The sequence below is a fragment of the Neopsephotus bourkii genome, unplaced genomic scaffold (genome assembly GCF_033783945.1).
Source record: "Neopsephotus bourkii isolate Nb327-2 ecotype Australia unplaced genomic scaffold, CSIRO-AGI_Nbou_v1 NB_1765, whole genome shotgun sequence".
Classification (NCBI taxonomy): Eukaryota; Metazoa; Chordata; class Aves; order Psittaciformes; family Psittacidae; genus Neopsephotus; species Neopsephotus bourkii.
This window is the reverse complement of record NW_026902239.1, coordinates 12,543,191-12,561,908: the sequence shown is the minus strand read 5'-3', so window position 1 is coordinate 12,561,908 and position 18,718 is coordinate 12,543,191. Positions and strand designations below refer to the sequence as shown.

Sequence of the window (18,718 nt, the reverse complement as noted above, 5' to 3'; positions counted from 1 at the left end):
TAACAAGTCACTAACTGTTACGCTCCCATGCCAATATTTAAAAGACAATCAGAATCCATAGCAAGTAGCTGTCGTTAAAGAATGAAACTTATCTTGCCAAATTAAGACTTCCTTCATCTTGAAAAATAAATGCCTAAACTTCTGCTTCCTACTAGGATGCTACCATCCTGCAACAAAATACTTTTCCCATGGACAGCTTCCTTCTAGGGAAGGAAAAAAAGCAACCACCACCAAAAACCTAACCCAGCAATAATGTAACAGCCAAGATCTTAGTAGCCATCATCCCTTCATTAAAAAAACCTGCATGGAGCTAATTAACTTCCTCTTCTTTAGAGGGATTATGGACCTCTCAAAACAGCTTCTTGACTCTTTCAAAGTACGGCTGATGAAGGAAGGGACTGAAATATATGTTGGAAACTATAATGCACAGATCATATCTCAAGCCTAAACCTTTATCTACTTGCTTTCTAATTAACCACCACCTTTTGTTACTCTGTTTTATCTCTAATTATGAGATATTTCTCCAAGTTTTACTACTTTACACTTCTACTGGTTATAGATAAAGTGTTGAACTTCGTATTAACCCTGAGTATTTAAAAGAAAGATTATGGGGGAGGAAAGAAAAGCAAGACCCAAAATTAGTTCTCAAATCTTAAAGACAATTCTGGCAAACAAACCAAAGCAAAACATCCATCCAATAACTGACTGACCAGAATTGCTGACAAATTCAGCATGGTACTAACTCCCTTTATCCCACGCAAAAGGGATGTGTCATAAATGCCACAATCCAAAGTTTTCTGAAACAAATGAAAAATGAACACCAACAATCTTTTCAACAGTTTGAAGCTAGTGCCAGTACGCACTTGTGATACAACCTTCTGATATTCGTGCGCCAGACACAAATAATCGAGAACTAGAACACCCTGAATTCCTGCAGCTTCCACCAAATTAACTGAAATCTCTGCACCTAGTGTTCAGAACACCCAGCATCTCTGCAAGCTGTTGAACAAAGATAATGTCACTCCATTCTTTTGTGGAAGCACTGAAAAAAAAACCCAGAAAAAAAACAATAAAAAACCCCACCAAGCAACACTTCAACAAGGCAAACGTGTTATACATAGGAATTCATAGCACAGACAAAAAGGAACAATGTCTTCTTTCACATTAAAGGGACAAAACATTAGACTACTTATAGAGATTCAGGCAGCTGCTGAGAACGTCTTAGCAGCTCTTGTATTTGCAAGAAAAACCCTGTTAGTCGAAAGCAAAACAATTTTGCCATTTAAATAAGTGAACTAACTGTACAAGCATAAAACAGCCTCTTTTGTAATCCCAAAATTAAAACATGAATCCAAATTCCTGAAGGAAAAAAGGATATTACTCCAACAGCACTACTTTGAACTTGTAACAACAGAGCCAAACCACAGACCTTCACAAGTGATCGACTGCTTCAGTAAGTTAAAATACCACAAAGTATCTGCAGGAAAGAACTCTGCCAGAGCAAAAGCAGGTGATGCAGACAGTAACATTTCCAAATCCTAAACAGGCCATCCCAGACAGTTGGTACCCAGTCCTACCTTCCCCAAAGTAATGCTCATGCTGTTTTGCAATCAATCAACCAGTTCTCCTCTGGCAGTTCTGACAGACAGCCTTTACGGCAGAGATCAGCCCCTCGCTTACAGACCCATGTCTCCTCAGTAACACCTTCACTCCAAGCGTAAGATTTCAGTGTCTTCCCGCAAACCTGAAGGAACTAGGCTCTAATTAACGCTCAGACAGAAAAGGGGGAGGGAATAAAAAAAGTGGGGCTTTATTGTTGCAGTTTAAAAACGAGAAGCATAAAGAAAAAGCATGCTTCCAGCCCCTGCCTAAAGCTACACTAACAAAACAGAGAGAGGAAAAATAAAACCCAAACAAGGAAACAGATTATATAGGTTAAGCTCAGCTTTTACCCTCCGCTGCGAGGTCCAGCTAAGCAAACATCGAGCTCCCGGACGGACGGACGGACGGCCTGCTCCCGGCCGGGACCGAGGCGGCGGCGGCGGCAGCAGCAGTAGTCCGGCCCGAGCCGCCCGCTCCGAGAGGCCCCGCCGCCACGTCCCCCTCATGGAGCCAGTGGGGGCCGTAACGCTTTCCGCCCGTGTGAGGAGGAAGCCGCTTCCTCACGCTTCTGAGGGGAGCCAGGCTGCGGCTAGAGGAAACGGCGCGGCCCGCCCGCGCCACCGCCGCTGCCCCAGTGCCACGGGATCCTTGTACGTCCTCTCAGTCCCATCCCTTCCCGCCCCGCCGGGACGCAAGAGAGGCGGCGGGGCCGCGGGGCTACTTACCCGCCTTGTAGCCGCGCAAGCCGAGCTGTGGGTGCAACCCGCCCCACATGGTGCCGCGCCGGGCCGGGGGAAGGAGGAGGGGGGCCGCAGTTCTTCGGCAGCGGCAGCAGCGGCGGTGCGGAGCTGCGCGCTCTCCCGCGTCCCCGGCGCAGATGGCCGGCGGAGGCGGCCGCTCCCGAGGAAGGTTAGCGTGGGGCCGCGGGCGCGGTGGGGGCTGCTGCCTGCCCCAGAAACGCCGCAGCCATGGTGCCGAGCCGCGACCCCCTCGCAGGAGACGAAACTTGCTCTAGTGCGCTGCCACCGCCTGGCTCTCGAGCGGGGCGGAGACAAGGGGGGGGAGCCCCACAGATGCTGCTGCCGCTGCTCAGGGACAGGCCGCTTACATAACCCAGCCCACGAGGAGGGAGCCGGGGCGGGGGCTAATCAGCCCAGCCCTGCCCCCGGCCCCCAGCCCACGGCCTCACGGGGGGCGGTGGGGCGGTGGGGCGGTCACGGCGCCCACGGCGCCCACGGCGCCCAGCTCAGGCCCCGGAGGGACTGCAGGGGTGGTTTGACCACTTACTCGTCCGCGCTCCCCCCAAGGCTGTCCAGCGGGACCCCAACCTCCTGCCCGCTGGATCGGGGAAGGGACCCGTTAGTAACGGCGTGTAACTGTCAGCAGGGAAACGCCTAATGGAAGGCACTTCATTTGGTATAATTGGTAAGGAAAAGTGAGATGCCTTACTCCAGAATTACGGCATTTGAGGTTCACAAGGCAAGTAGGTTACATACTTAGCAGAGTTCATAAAATAAGAATTTACCAGTACTTTGTTTGAGTAAGAAAATGAAGTGGAAAGAAAGAAGTATCATAACATAATTTCAGTGATGAGTTCCACCAAAATACCCTCAGTGTCATCATACAGTTTAAGCCACAGGACTGGAAATAAAATGCTCCCGTCAGCGATAATTCAAACACAGTAAGAGGCTCCCCTCTCCCCTTACCACAAGCGGCTTTGAGTTTGGTCCAAGTACTTCAAGAGATACTCTGCAATAGCAGCCTTCATGTTACTGTTGTTTGCAACGCAGCCCAATGGTCCCCATTCGAAAGTGACTTCTGAACAAGTGTACCCTGACTCAATCAGCAATCCACATTATCAGACAAAAACATGAAGAGAAGGAGAAAATAACTTGGATAGCTTCCAGCTTCACTGTAACTATACCAAAATTACAGAAGCCACCACCACCAAGATACAAAAAGCAGTGCGTTGCAGAGTGATGGACATGACAGCTTAGGGAGGTGAGGTGAAACAGGAGCAGTTCTGTGTTCGTGTGGAAATCTTCACAGTCAATAAATCTGTGTTCAAGCACTTCCTGCTGACCCAATGCATTTTTAATTGGTAGCTGATGATCACTGAATAGCTTTTATCTCCTTGGAAAGTTATATGTTATGTTTCAGCACAGGTCATATTTTATTTATGCCTAGGTATTCAGAACGTACTCTGTAAAAGGCCACAGAAGTACTTGCATGAGCAAGTAGAAATGCTGTACATTGTTATGTTGTCCTCTCTCTTATCCATATAAAGCCCTTACGTGCTCACTGAAGACCTGACACAATGTAAATTCCTCACCAGCTTGTTTTAACTATGGAGCATAGCTGTCGCTAGGTGTTTTGTAGGCGAGTTGTAGAAATACAGGCTTTTAGAAGTTAGTAAATCCTGAGTAAAGAAACAAATACTAAAACTCCTGGAGATCCCATCAAAACCTTCAGGCTGTTGCTAGAGGTCCTCTGAATGATAATAGTTTACATTTTACTGGTTTACAGTAAAGACCAGGAATCTAGGTTATTGTTGATAACACCTTAATGAAGCTGTGCAGCCTGAAGTCAGCTTCAATGTTGAACAATGATTGTGAGAGAAAGCATGGTAGGTAAACCAATATAAGAACAAAATATAAGAACAGAAAGAGCTAAAGTACCTTGCAACACAGTCAAGACCAAGAAATATGTAAACAGGCTAGTTCAAGACCTGTTTAAAGGAGTTGCCTGTGTGTAACATTTGTGGCATACTGTTTTGTTGGATAAGCATATGTACTTTGCATATTTACATGGGGACACGGTGAGCTGTGAGGAAGCTGAATATCAAGAAGGGGAAGCCATTTAGCAGCAGGTGAGGAGCTGCTGAGCTCTGGAGTTTGTGATGCTGCCCTGTAATGAAGCAGCAAGCATCTAAACGCGTATCATGACCCCAGAAAGTGGCATATCTGGAAAGAGTGTGATAGCAGCTCTTCATCTCCTAGTAAATGTCACTGCAGTGTTTCTATGTACCTCAGTATTACATGTTCATGGAAGCTTTACAATTCCCTTTGTAACTCCTCAGGAATAACACCAGAGAGGAAAAAAAAAAATAAAAACCACACAAATGGGTAAAAAGGCCAAGATGAGTGTGGCAGAGCATACACAAGCTGTGTGGCTGAATCACCTCTGACAGCAACACCGTGTCTTCTAAAGCGTCCCTGCTGGGGCATCTGTGCTTTGACAGTGCTGCTGCTCAGAGCAGAAAAAAACCCAAACATACTTAGATTTAAGCAGTCAGATAAGAGAACTAGACACATTCATCCTCTTGTCCCACCTACAAGGCTCCACTGTTCAGGAGTGGTGGGTAGTAACTGGGTCCAGCTGCACCTAGTGAAGCTAAGCTACACTAAGATGAGTCACATTGGCTTATCACCTCTTACATCTCCTAGGTTAAGAATCAGGAGTGTAGAAGTCTGTGTTCCAGAGTTTGGGACTGTTCCAGTCTGTGCGCTGCTCAAGAGGGGTGTAAAGGTCTTGATATTCCTAGAAAAGGGAAGAATGGTGCAAGAGAAAACTCCTGTAACTTTACACGTGAATCAATGGTAAGTGGAAACAGCCCACATCCCCAAGTAATTGCTGCGAGCTGTGATGCTCCAGACAAGGAATGGGCTCAAGTTCTTATTGTCTGAAAAGTCTTCTCCTCACCTCTTTCTTCTGACACGTACTCCACCCTCTTGGCAGAATAAACAAAGAAAAGTAACAACTGAAAGTAACAGCTTAAGTAAGCACTGGCACTAGGCAGATGCTGTCTCATTAAGGTCAGTTGCAGCACAACTTACCCAAGGACTTGTGGTCTATTTCCAGGTTCAGAAATTACATTTTTTCCTCCCGAGTAAAAATATGATGCTCTAAACAGAATTAAGCTGAAGCATAACCTCTGAAAACCACATTTTTCTGTGATTAAAGCCAGAAATGTGTTCAATATTCATTATATACACTTGCTTTCTCATTTAATAGAATTAAAAGATTAGTACAAAAAAACCCAAATGTTAAATACCTAAACACTGTTCTAAGAGAATGCAGACTATTTCCCCTATCTAATTAAGAAATCAAGCATGTGTGCATTCTATCAAAAAAGCAACAGTGATATTTCTGTAAGCACATCTATATTGCAAATGACTTTGAAATTAAAATCACAAATTTTCAGTTCTTGAGTTGTTTTCACTGAGTACAGAAATCCTTTTCCTCCACCCACAACTTTTCCAGTTGAACACTGTGTCCTAGCAAAGTCTAAGCAGCCTTTGAGAAGCCTTAGAGAATTTCCTCCTTATTTGCAAAAAAAAAGGAAAAGTAACTATGGATGTTACAAAGCAAGATGCTAAACAGCATTGGGTGGCACTACAATTAAGAGCAGATTAGCTTCCCTAATAAACTGCATCCCTTCTGGTAGGGGCATGTTGGCCTACAGAACACTGAAATGTTCCACTAAAAGTACATTGTGTGCATTGTGCACAGCATTAACAATAAACTGTATCACCTAAGAGCTGCCAAGCACGCACCATGAAATAACAGGGTGCATGCAGTGTGGGGTTTTTTTTGCCTACTGTACAAGGTAATGAAAGCACACATCTTTCACAAAGGAACACAAATTGATACCGATTTGAATCACTTTGTGGCATGTTTTCAGTAATAGCTTATACCATGGGAGTAAATCAAACCAAGCAGCTTGTTGTTACCATAGCTATGGTTTATTACCAGTCCCTGAAATTTCAGATTCTTCTTAATGTTCCAGATATCAGAATCAGATTTTCACCTGAGAAATTACTGACATAACTGCTAGAAGACCCTTGGGAATCAAAGGTTTCACATGGCTCATTATCGGTGGGTAGATCAAACACTTTTTTGTGTGTTATATGATTTTAAAACAAGTCTAAGGGATTTAGATCAACTCTGTCAGCAACTCCAATACCAAAGGAAGCAGAATGTATGCAGGGTTGGGATCCAGTGACATCTAACCAGCAGCTTATGAAGAGAACCAGGAATTTCCCAGGTATGTTTTTCTCAAGGGGAAATTTTTGAGTTCTGCTATTCTACTTTCCCTTTTCCCAATACCCTTCTCTCCCAAAGGCAGTGGGAAAGAAGGGGAAATATAAATACTTTGGAAGGAGATAATGTATTAAAACACATGGGCTGGCAACATGCCTTTTCCTTCTCTCCAGCTCCCAGGGTCAGCTCCTGAAAAGTTTAAGCGCCTGTACCAGAGCAGCTAGCCTCTTCCTCTAACCCTGATGGGACTCACTAACATACCCAGCTTCCTTGCAATACATTATGCTTCCACTAAGGAGTTCCACTAAAGTTTTTCAAAAATTGCTTCTCCTACTCACCTTGTATCACTTTTTTACAGTCTTTCTGGTTCTGTTGTTCTTGAGCCCACTTCAGTCACTTTTATGTTCTATGAACACATTCTCTGATTTTAGGAGCACCCCGTATTATTATGCTTTTTTTTCCAGCTAGGTTGAAGACAAAAAGAAATAGCAAGATGTAAATTCTCTTGAGAGAGAGGACTGAGACCTCTTGGTGATGTTTTACGTATATTATGACGTTGAAACATCTGATGAAGGCCATGCCTGGAACCTGCTGCAGACTAGAGGCTTCTTTGTAATAATTAATAAAAAATTATAATTTCGTGCTTGATAGCATTTGTTGGTATTCTTCAGAGAAAACCCACCAAATGAAGAAAATGAAGGCACAAAGTAACTGCTACCAGTCATCAGACCAGGCAGGCACAATTCAGTTTCAAAATGGCTATATCAAAACCCTTTCATTTCAGGACTATCAAAATACTGAGCATTTTGTATTTTCTTTACTTTCCTAAAATTTATGGTAAAACCTAAGAAGCCTCAGCAGTGCTGTAGTTCAGGTTTTCTGTCTGACTGCCACTGGCCATGCCTGAGTTTTTACAGTTGGCCTTTTATTTCAAGGCAGTCTTGTCTGACTCTGTGTTACACACAAACGAGTGCAGAAGGATAAAGTGCTGGATGGTATCACTATACAATTTGTAGGATTTTTTTAAGCTTCTGTATGTAGGTTAAACTCCACCTCTCATATTAGAAGCACAAAACAGCCTTTAGCCTGACCTGTTTAATACCTACTTGCTTTGAAGGTTAATCAAAAAGCATTCCCCTTGTATGCTGTCACTGAAACAAAGGATCAGACCATACAGTGAGGATCCCTGCTCCATGTCTACCTCAGTGCAGAAGGGCATAAATCCTATTTTCCTCTTGCAACTAACATTCCCACTGAATTATGTAACTTTCGAGAAATACGGAATTCAAAATTACAACAACTGTATACAGGAAGGCCAAACACACTACAGCACAGACCAGCCAGCAATGCAACATTGTCTGAATACTTGGAAATGGAAATTTCTTCCAAGTGGCCATCACTATCTTCTTATAGCCTGAAATATGTAGTTTGTTTACTCCAAGTCAGAAATACAAGCTACGAACATTACCAGTCAGAAAATTATCAGGTCACTTGTTTTTGAGCCAAACCCGGTACTGCTGCAAAGGGATGAAATTTCAGTAAAGTCAGTGGAGTTATGCCAGTGCTCAGTTTAGTCACCTCAATGCTGTCATATGCCCATATGTAAAAGTCAGATGGAAAAATTTATTTCATACTTTTAACTATAAATACAATTCAATTCAGGAAGCTCCCCACCCCATTTTTTTCTCCATTCTACAAGAATTACTGACATCAATTCTAAAATAATTCACGACTATATACTGTAATCATGGATCAGTATCGTACTGAAAGTTATACTACTCTGTTTTCTCTTAGCAGTCCATGACTAAAATGATTGGGCATTCTATGCTGTTAGAATAAAATCCAGTTTAAAAGGACACTTTTAGACCCACCCAGCACGCCCCCTGCAGATGTTTCAGAACTAGCCCTACTCCCTGCGCAATACGTGAGGGCCAGCAGCCATCAGTTGTGGCGCTGCTGGGAACTTCCCAGTGTGCAGGACAGGCAGGTTTAGAAAACACTCTGGTTTTGTTATCCCTGAGACTGCCATGCACCGTTTGCTTGTATGTTGTGTTTCATATCCTTCAGGCATTTTAACAACATTCTCACATTAAACTAATAAACATATGTATTATCACACACGTTTTTAGACAAACCCAGTTCACCCAAGACAATAGAAAATGACTGAAATGCAAAAAATGGACTGTACTAGTTTGTACTGACCACAGTGCCCATCAGAATTGTTTCACGGGATGTCAGGGTTAGTATATGACATATGTATGAATCCACCACAGTATCCTTAGACTGTTTTTGCTTTTGACTTACAAGTAACACAGACAGGATTGTTTATTAAAAGTAACTGCAACTCTGGCTTGGCTGTAAGATCATTCTCTAGTATTCTACTTTTAACATATTGCTTGAGTGACCAAGTTTATCTGGGAGGCATTTTAGTAAACATGCAACCTGATATTTGGTCACAGAGAAAACAGGAAACTGAGCTTCTAAATGAGCATGTAACTTTAAATGTACATAAATAAAAGAAGCATAGAAGTTTAAGTTTTGCTGCTTAAATTGTTGGGTATTTTCCCACTAATTTAGGAATCCCATGGTTTAAGACTTGCACATTATGTAGTGTACTGGTGTACCATTCTCATACCTCAAATAAGAATATATGGTTAAACCAATTAAAATTAAACTGAAGGATCATAATTCTAGCTTTCTGGTTCATCCAGAGCAGTACAATACAAATATGCTCTATGCTTTGGTTATTTAGTTCTTAGTGTTACTGTTTTCTGTGCCAAGCATCAGAAGGTCAATCCAGAACATGGGAACATCCCCCCAGCTTCTGAAGGAAGGATGGTTGCCATCCATTCACAAGGTAAGTATCAAATGAAATTCATTAATGGTAAGAGATAGTCTGTATCCCCAAAGTGAAAATCAAGAACAAAATATAACTAGAAGAGGACATAACAAGCAGTGCAGGAAGCTGAAATGGACAGTAACAAATTACATTAAGAAAGTGCAAGGGGCAGTTATACAGAACACTCCCATCTGTATACTACTCCAGTGAACTCCATGAAATCACTTCATTCATGGAAGCCCTTGCTCAAAGACACTACTGAGCTTACATTACGTGAGCATTTCGCAATGTTGGCCCTGCTGGAACACATCCCCAGCAGTCACCATTACAAGATCTTTACTTATCACAGCCACTGCAGTTAAAAGACAGAATAAAAAAATAAGACATGAAAAGGAAGCAGACAGCTGTAATAAAGTCTCTTTAAATACATGCAAATATTACTTGTCTCTCACTTCTCTGTTTGAAGATAATAGCTGCAAGGATAAGCTCACAAAATTTGGATTAAAGCCATGAGAAAACCGTGTATTTTGCATTGTATTAAGGATAGAACTCAAGAACTAATTTTAAAAATGATAAATTAGATGGCATATTCCAAAACACATTTTCTGCAGTTATGTTGCTGTTCCCAAACATTATTAATACGCAAGAACACAGAAGTTTAAAGCATGCAAATGTGACCTCTGAAAGGTGACTCTAATAGAACCTCCAAAGTAATCTGAAAGATCTAAACCCCTGAAGTATGTAAAAGCAGAACATAAACAGTAATATCTAACCAGTGCTCCATATCCTCAAGCTTATATATTTCTGTTTAAGTAAACCATTCTCCCTTGCACAGAGATAAGAAACCTGAGCTGTGTGAAACAAAAACTACCAACCATTTTACTTGAGTCTATATTTAGCATTTGCTGCGTTGTGTTTTAGTTGATGAAACTGCCTCTACAGAAACACTAAAAAATCACTACAAAAAATGTGCTGTTTTTTCATCATGTCATCATGAGGCACATTGAATGGTTAAAACAAAACTTCACCTTGAAAGATTTACACATCAGTTCTGAAGCACAAGAATGTTCTAAAATTCAGATGAGTTATCAACATTTTGTTTCTCTCAGATAACCCTCATGAAGGTCACCATCATGAACAAGACATGATCAAATCAAATTCAAATCTGGATGTACGCAGAAGAAAATATTGGCAGATTAGTTCCTTCTTTAACAAAAGAAGGTAAGTTAGTAAATACAGTAATTTTCATTGGGTTAGCACATCAATTTCTGATCCAAGCTGGACCAAACATATCCAGCTATCTAGTTGGAGCGGCTGTGAATTGTGTTTCCTTGTTTCCTTATCTAATGAAGTCTCTAATTTTTCCTCACTGAGTTTTTTAGCATAATCTTTCATATGATTTTCAAATACAGTTTTACATTGGACCATATGGTAAGAGGCTAGTTTACTAAAGACTCATTCATTTAAGATGCAAGCAAGCAGTCACTGAAATGGACTTTTCTTGCAGAACCCTGAGCAACCATATCTATAGCTGCAGGGATTTCCCACAGAAATCCTTTTCCTTATCCAAGCTGTGACTGCAATATAGGCATTTACTGCCTCTGGATCTCATCCACTTTAAGCATTTCCACAGTGCTCAGCGTAGGGTTCATACAGCATGGCCTCCCTGCCTGATGGCTGTTCCATGCAGAGCAGCACAATACGAACTTACAAGCTCCCTGTTGCATTGTGGTTGGATTTACAAAAAAAAAAAAGAGACAGGAATTATTGGTTCAGTGCAGAAGAGGACAAGGGCTCTGCTCTGTGAGGAAGCTCTGCTTGATGCACCTGCAGGGTCCCCAAACTTGCAAAAGCTCGAGAAGTGGTTGACTGACTGGACCTCAGTATTGACTCCAGTGATTGTATGCAGGACCAATAAGCATGTGAGGACTGTATGAAAAATTATCCAAGTAGTTGTACCACTTAATCGCACAGTTTACCATCCCAGAAGAACGTGGTTTCAAAAGAACCAAGGATCAGGTTTTCCCAAGCACTTGTTGCCCATGTGGGAACAAAATTATGTATAATATTATTACATTATCATTTTGTAAAATCCACTTGAAAGACAGTGGCTCTGTTTGGCAAAGAGCAAAAAGCCAGATTTCTGAATGTGCTCTTCCCCCACCCACCCTTATCAGCTCTATTTTTAAATACAAAGCTAGCTCCATAGAATTTCCTGAGATTTGACAGTTGGTCACACTGTTACTGATTTAACAGAAGAGTGGCAGACTTGGCTGGGCTTCCTACTCAGCAAAGAAAAGAGAGAGACCTGCTCCAGTAAACATATCACGGTGTCTGGAAGTAGCATTTGCTGGATGAGGAATGAGTGTGATGCAGGTCTGCCCCATTCAGTGTACAACACAAATCCTTTCATCAAACTTCAGCTTCAATGCAGGCACAGCCTCAGTCCTGTTCAACTACTGCAAATGAGTAAGCAGCTCATTTAGTGGGTTGTTAGTATCTGTAGAAGTAACTGGCAAATGCATCATAAGAGTTATTCATGATAGTATGTATGTGTGTGTATACATGTGTCTGGTGATGCTTTCAAAGAGATGGTGCAATACATATGTCTCTCCAGGCCTTCATGATATATAACCCCTCCTCAAAGTCTTACACTCCTATTCCACCTTATATTTTCAGACATCACTTCCAAACCGGCGGGAGTGAATCCTGTTGTGGCCCTTTCAAAGATGACGAAAACTGGGTACACAACAGCCCAGGGCTCTCCAGTCCTAATGCTTTCCTGTTAGACAATGCCAAATGTACTTACTACCCACAGAATTGTGTATTCATAGCCTAGTAAGCTGGGGTTTTGCTAAAAATTGACTTTGCTGCAGCAATGATGTCATTATTACTCAGCAGTTGCAAGACTATCATTTAAATTAAAATCCTTTAAAATATACAGGGAGAATCCAAACAGTTCAATTACTTCTATGCTGTGCCTAGCTATCAGAAAAAAATAAAAAAGAATAGATAAATTAAAAATTAATGCATTTTTTTTTTTAAATCTGTTTTCATAATACTGTTAAATACTATTTCCTGAACAGTTTAATACTACAGAACTGGCTAATAAAGAATCCTTATACTAGAAAAGAGGTTTTTATTAGAGACAGATTTAGTTTTTCAAACACCGTAGGTTTTTCTGGCTGGCAGAGTATCAGCTTGCCCGGCGAAAACTGTTTTCCCTTGGAAAGAAGAGACGGGTATAGGATGTACTCAAGAAAAGACAATTCCTCTTGGCTGACCTGAGCAGAAGTATTGACTTATGTCTCTGAAAGGAGTTCTTTATTAAAGCAGGGCAAGCTGTTCAGCAGCTATACAGATGGGTTGTCTTCTGTTGTGGGTTGGTTTTTTGGTTTGGGATTTTTTTTGTGTTTTGCTGGGTTGTTTGGGGTTTGGTTGTTTGGTTTGGTTTTTTTGTTGTTGTTTTTCCCAGAAAAAGGAAAGGAAGTTGAAATTAGCAGCAAGTTCATAACAGATTTTGAAACCTTAGCAGATGGTAATGAAGAGCGTCATGGGCAATACCGTAAAGAGGGTGATTTTCCACATCTGCAGAATTGGAATGATGGGAATTAAGAAGACAATTCTGAAATAACATTAACTTCCAGACCACAATTAAAGCATAGTTAGCTTTTCAGAAATAAGAAACAGGCTCCTGGTAGGAGGCCGTGGATTTTCATTTGCCTCTCAAACAGCATGAAGTGTGCTGTTGGATTTCACTGAGTCAATACAGCTTGGTTCTCACAGTCAAATACAATTTTCTGAATGCTACAAAGAAACATATATCTGTACTCTGAAGTGGTGCCTTTTCAGAAATGTGTCAGTGTCAGCTTCTGGAGTCTTCATGTCTTCCTCAAAAACTCTTCAGCTCAGAAACTGTTCAAGCTGTCTTTGATGTAGAAGTTTTAGGCAGAAAAATAAGTGGATGGATGAGTCTTTTTTCATGCAGTATGGACAGTCAGTACTGAAATCCATTTTGGGGGTTCAATCCTGTTCCAAATCAAGCTGATGACTGGTTTGCTACATTCAAATAGGGTCAAAAGAACCATCAGCAAGATATGCATTTTTAGATCATTTAGATCTTAAGAGTGTTTCAGAAAGCAGCAAACAAAACGTGAAGGTTATTTGTCTCCTCCACAAGAATGTACTGATTTTCAGAAAGAGAATAGCAAAGAGAATGAGAGGAAAAAAGAAAGGAGAGAAAGAGAAAAAAACTCTGATAATGCGGTTTTGGAGACACAACTCCTTCATCTTGGGGAGGGGAGAGGAAAGTTTGGAGAGCAGTATTATTTCCTCTTCGGAATAATTTATAAAATTAGATATCCATATCGTTCACATGCATAAAACTGCAAGTGAAAGCAGCCTGGAGACCACTAACCAGCAAAATGTAGAGCCTCCACAAGGCTCAGCTGTTCCTGTCCTTCAGAACACATCCTTGCTCAGTGCTTTGCAGTTTGCTTACAAGCTGGGGTCTTTTTTGTCACAGTAAATAGACAAAGAGAAATTCAAACCAAGCAGCTAGCCCTGCTTGCTGGCTATACGTAGGGGTTTCTAGCAGAGTGGGAAAACAATCCCAGCTAGTCTGAAAGCAAAAGGACATTGCTTAATAACAATTATTTCCCTCCTCCAACTTGCATTGTCCTTACCCTTCCTTGTATGTGGATCATTGTTAAGTGAGAGGACACAATAGAAAGCCACAGTAGAAATATAATGGACACATTCCCTTCTGGGCATTAATATAATCAATCAAGCAGCTACTTCAGTTACCTTGTTCGTGATCTGTCCTTGTTTCCATTAGGAAGGTTTGCAATTCCACTTACAGATTTACCCTCCAGTGAAACAGTGTTCAAGAACAATTAGGTATTTCCAAGTGGCAAGAAAGTATCACATGTTAACATTTTGTTTCTCAAGACATAGATCCTGCAAGTGAAAATCATGCTTTGGCTCTCTGCATGCTTCTATCTGGCTTAATTAACTGATCACAGCAATAATCTCAGCCAAAATGATTCTCAGTAAAAGGGGAGGAGGAAGCTGCTTTATCAGAACTGGGTGAAGCTTTTTCCTTAGCTACTACCCAAGCAAGATGCAAGTGGAAATGGATGAGGATTTTGCCTCAGCACCTTTCTAAGCTAGACAGGATTTGAATTTTTGGAAACTGAAAGCAGGATTCAGAATAAAGCCTGATACCTCAGCTGCATCAATTGCATTGAGGAAAGTTCAGACATAGTTTCGGGGGGGGGTGGGGGTGGGGGGTGGGGTGTGATTAGGCCACTGTAGAGAAAAAGAACCACTGTAAACCTGAGAGCAGAATCTACATGCAAATTCAAATATTTGATACAATCTCCTAAAGTACTTTAGATTTAGCCAAATGTAACAAGCCAAAATGACCTTGAAGAGGAAGAATCATTAACATTTGCCCCATTGTCTTAGACTGTATTTTTTTCCAGTGGCTGAACATGAGTTCAGTCGTAAAAGCTGATCTTTTACCTGCCTCTGCTACTTGGTGGTAGCACTACACACCCCAGTATCCCCATCTGTCTAGTACGTTTACCAGTACACAAGAACTCATGTTTCTGTGCTCCAGCTGGTGGAGTATACAGAACAAAGTTTTCCACAGTAATCCAGTCAAAAAAACATGCCCCCTTTTTCATAATGTAACGATGCAACGCTGAAAGTACTGAACCACAGTAAAACAAACACATAGCAACATTTATGGTTTAAACACATTTAAAACAAAGGTCTTAAAGTGCTTAACAAGAATAAACTATGCTTCACAACCATCTCACTGGAATTTTACAGTGTCCACCACAATGATTTTCCATCTACAGATTATTTTTAGTTCAGCTAGGTAAACTAAGGCATGCAGGCTGAGAGTGTATCCACTGAGCATGGTCAAATAGTTTAAATTCTGTTTAAATTTTTCACAATTTACGACCTGATGCTTGCACAGATCTCCAGTGAAGGTATGATGGTTTATTCACATCGTCCTATAGATGAGCAGAGTCCCATGTGTTTACTCAGTGTAAGGCTGACTTCAGTAGACTAGCACATATTAGCAAACTGAAAAGGAATGCAGCAGCCCATCTCCTATAAACACCAGTTGGCTATTTAAGCCTGGAGTGCACTAGAAATAGACTTATATCTCACAAACACCACCAAATGTCAGAGCATATCATTTATTCATTGCACACTATATTATTTCCAAATTGGATTTTATGTGTCGCTTACTATATAAAGCTGGAGAAATATTCTCATACACATGAAACACTTCTGCATTAAGGAATTATATCACTTTTAAATCAATTACAGATTATGCAGTGAAGGTCAAACTACAAGACAGAAGATTCAGATTTTGATTTGGGTGTTGCTACTGATTCAGTGACTGACCTCAAACACATTCCCCAGGGTTTGTTTTCAACATTGTCTTGCACTGAGACTTTGCTGGCTCTACTTTCCTTTGTCTTTTACCATCTTCTGTTTCTGTCTCTCACATCTCCTGGTTGCTTAAACATGACCCCTGGAATATTGTCTGCTCCAAGCTGGATAAAAACAAACAGCGCCAAGGTCTCCTAACTTTCACCCAGCCCCTGTTCACACAGGTGAAAACCGTGTGTAGTCAGGCTTGTAGTCTGCAAATCTTCCTTCAGACGCTGCCTTCTTTTGGCCACATAAAGACCATAATCATTTTTAGTGCCTAGACATGTAAAGATGATTCAAATAAAAAGAAAAGTAACATTTGATGCAGGCAGACAATGAAGCCTTAGGATACAACCTTATCTAATCAATCTATTTTGAACTGCCAGTATGAGACATATTTCGGACTTTACAGTTTAGCACACAGAGGCCGTGCTCTGATCTTTTATGCCTCCTCCTCTAGTTAAGCTAGGTTTCACACCGACAGCAGAGCTATTGTGTGCATGACATTTACTGCTGGAAATGGATGCTGTGTCTTACAATGAATGGAAAATCTGAGCACTAGTAATGAAAAGATATCTTCACAGTGTTTCTCAGTCTCTTGTTAGCCATTCAACATAGAAAAAATATTTCAGCACAGAGGAAACACGCTGGGTGAATGTCCGTGTTCCCAGCTCCAGCTGAAGAAAGAAAAACCTTGCTATAAAACAGAGTATGGGTACTGAATACGACAGGTTTCAGATTTTCAGGGCACACAAGTGAAAACCTTCCTGACAGCAAAGTCCCACCAATCCAGCTGGAGCTTACTTGAGAAACATGCAGCCAAGTGCAAGGTCCTGCACCTGGGTTGGGGCAGTGTCATCTGACCAGAAGCTCCCCAGCTTTTTATAACCTCACTTGAGAATAGTGTTCACGGTCTATGTCTGATTTGGTCCCAAGGGGCCAACACAGGCAGGCACAGCTTTAAGGCGTTGCATCCACTTACTATTTCACCAGGTTTTATATCACAGACTTCACCAGAAAATGTGTTTCTGTCTTTCTTGATCAGTGTCCTCTGTAGAGAGACAGCAAACCATCTTCAAGCTGATGCACCATGCAGCCTTTTAAAAAGTAATTCACAGACCACTTTGCATCCCAAATGCCACTGCAAGAGACTGAAGTCAATTCCAGACTATGGCTGCCACAGACTCCCTCATGGTTTGACAAGTGCATAGGAGCCCACAGCAATTTGCCTTGCAGTGGATTTGTAGGTAACCATCTGAGGACATACAGAAGATGAGTAAGCCCTAGAACACAAGTCACTTAAAACTAACTTGCATTACTCACAAAGAATGTCATACACTGGATTTCTAAACTAGAACTCACATCTCTTTCAAGCCAGAGGCCAAATAAAGAGCTTGGCCAAGGGACAAGATGGTCGTTGTAATCTCCCTGCCCTTAGCTATGAGTGAGAGTGACACTCTTCTGACTTATGTGTTGTGTAATGATCTTTTGCATATCATTCTTCATGCAATTAGGTTGAAAGCTGCTGCCTAAAAGACATGTTGTGCATTTTTGCCCTGTACGTTCTCATTTTCTTCATATTGAAAAATAGAGAATACAACCTACCAGTTAGGGTGACACTCAAAGTTTTGCTTTTTTTGCAGTACCGTCCATTATAAATGCTACTTGCAGCATCTCTATTTAACTTCATCATTGCTGGCAATGTAGATTAAAAAAGAAGTCACGTTTTAGCTGTTTGCAGATTCTTAAAGAATGTAATTATTTGGTTACAGAAAACATATCTAAAAACTGTTTTCTGCATGGTTTCAAGAAATCAGGGAAGGAAAGAGAATGATTTTTTTTTTTTTTCCCAGCTCTTAAAGCAGACTTAATTTAAGCCGAAGCTGTCAAGGATTTGACTTCCAAAAATTGTTACTGTATTTCTTTTATGAAAATCTTTTCTTTCTTTTACACCATTATTACAGTTTACCACTACATATAAGCTTTTTCTCAGGCAAAAGTTTTCTGGTAAATCATGGTGAAGTATGGGTTTGACTCTTAAATAAAACAATATTTACATTTTTTCATCACATTTTTACTAAATAGATTTTAGTAGCCGCCTAGCAGTGTGTTTACTACACAATGCAAAAAGAGTTTTAAAAAGTGCACAAAACCACTACTGCATGCAAATGTTTTTGTGAGAGAGTTAAAGCTGTAGTAATTGGGCAACAGAGCAACAGAGTGCAAGGCACTTGGCAAGCTTTTATATTGGACAAGCAAGAAAATGTGGTTATCTGAAAGAAGTAATTTAGTGTACATAAACCAAAATATATACACAAGCCCAAATCTAATGAAGGCGCTTGCTTCATGAAGTATGTTTATATCAGTTCTAGTATACTAATAAACACAAAAGGATGCACACGAACATAAAGCCAGACAGACACATTTACAGATCAGGTTCCAGGTCAACGAATAAAAAATGTTGCCATTGACACAAAGTCACTGGTCTATAAAGAGAGATGTATATAATCTGAGTTTGATGTCCAGCAGACATGGCATTATTTTGTGAAACCCATTGTATCACACAGCCTTACAACAATGTTGCCACATCTGTAAGATAACAGCTGCTCAACAGATTCCAGACTCATGTGTTTTTACCCTTCGAACTTACCAAAGGACACACAGGAATATTAATGGGAACCCTTTTTGGATGGTGCACTTCTATTCACTTAGCTATCTGTCAAGTACATCATGAATAGACAACTGTAGTGCAACTCCCCAGGACACTACAAGGAGGGA

The 18,718-nt window shown here is 41.1% G+C and overlaps 1 protein-coding gene across 2 annotated transcripts in view; it reads right to left on the bottom strand.

The window, feature by feature from the left end:
- The window catches only part of CEP85L (centrosomal protein 85 like), a 129,080-nt gene that overhangs the window by 97,982 nt on the left and 12,380 nt on the right, over positions 1 to 18,718 (bottom strand). The window contains exon 1 of one of the 2 annotated variants that reach the window (XM_061378090.1): positions 2,328 to 2,583. The exons of the other annotated variant lie outside the window; for it this stretch is intronic. Coding sequence (XP_061234074.1) covers positions 2,328 to 2,376 — 49 coding nt within the window. The 5' untranslated portion in view covers positions 2,377 to 2,583. Of the gene's footprint in view, positions 1 to 2,327; positions 2,584 to 18,718 lie in introns of those variants that run through there. 2 annotated transcript variants of the gene reach the window in all.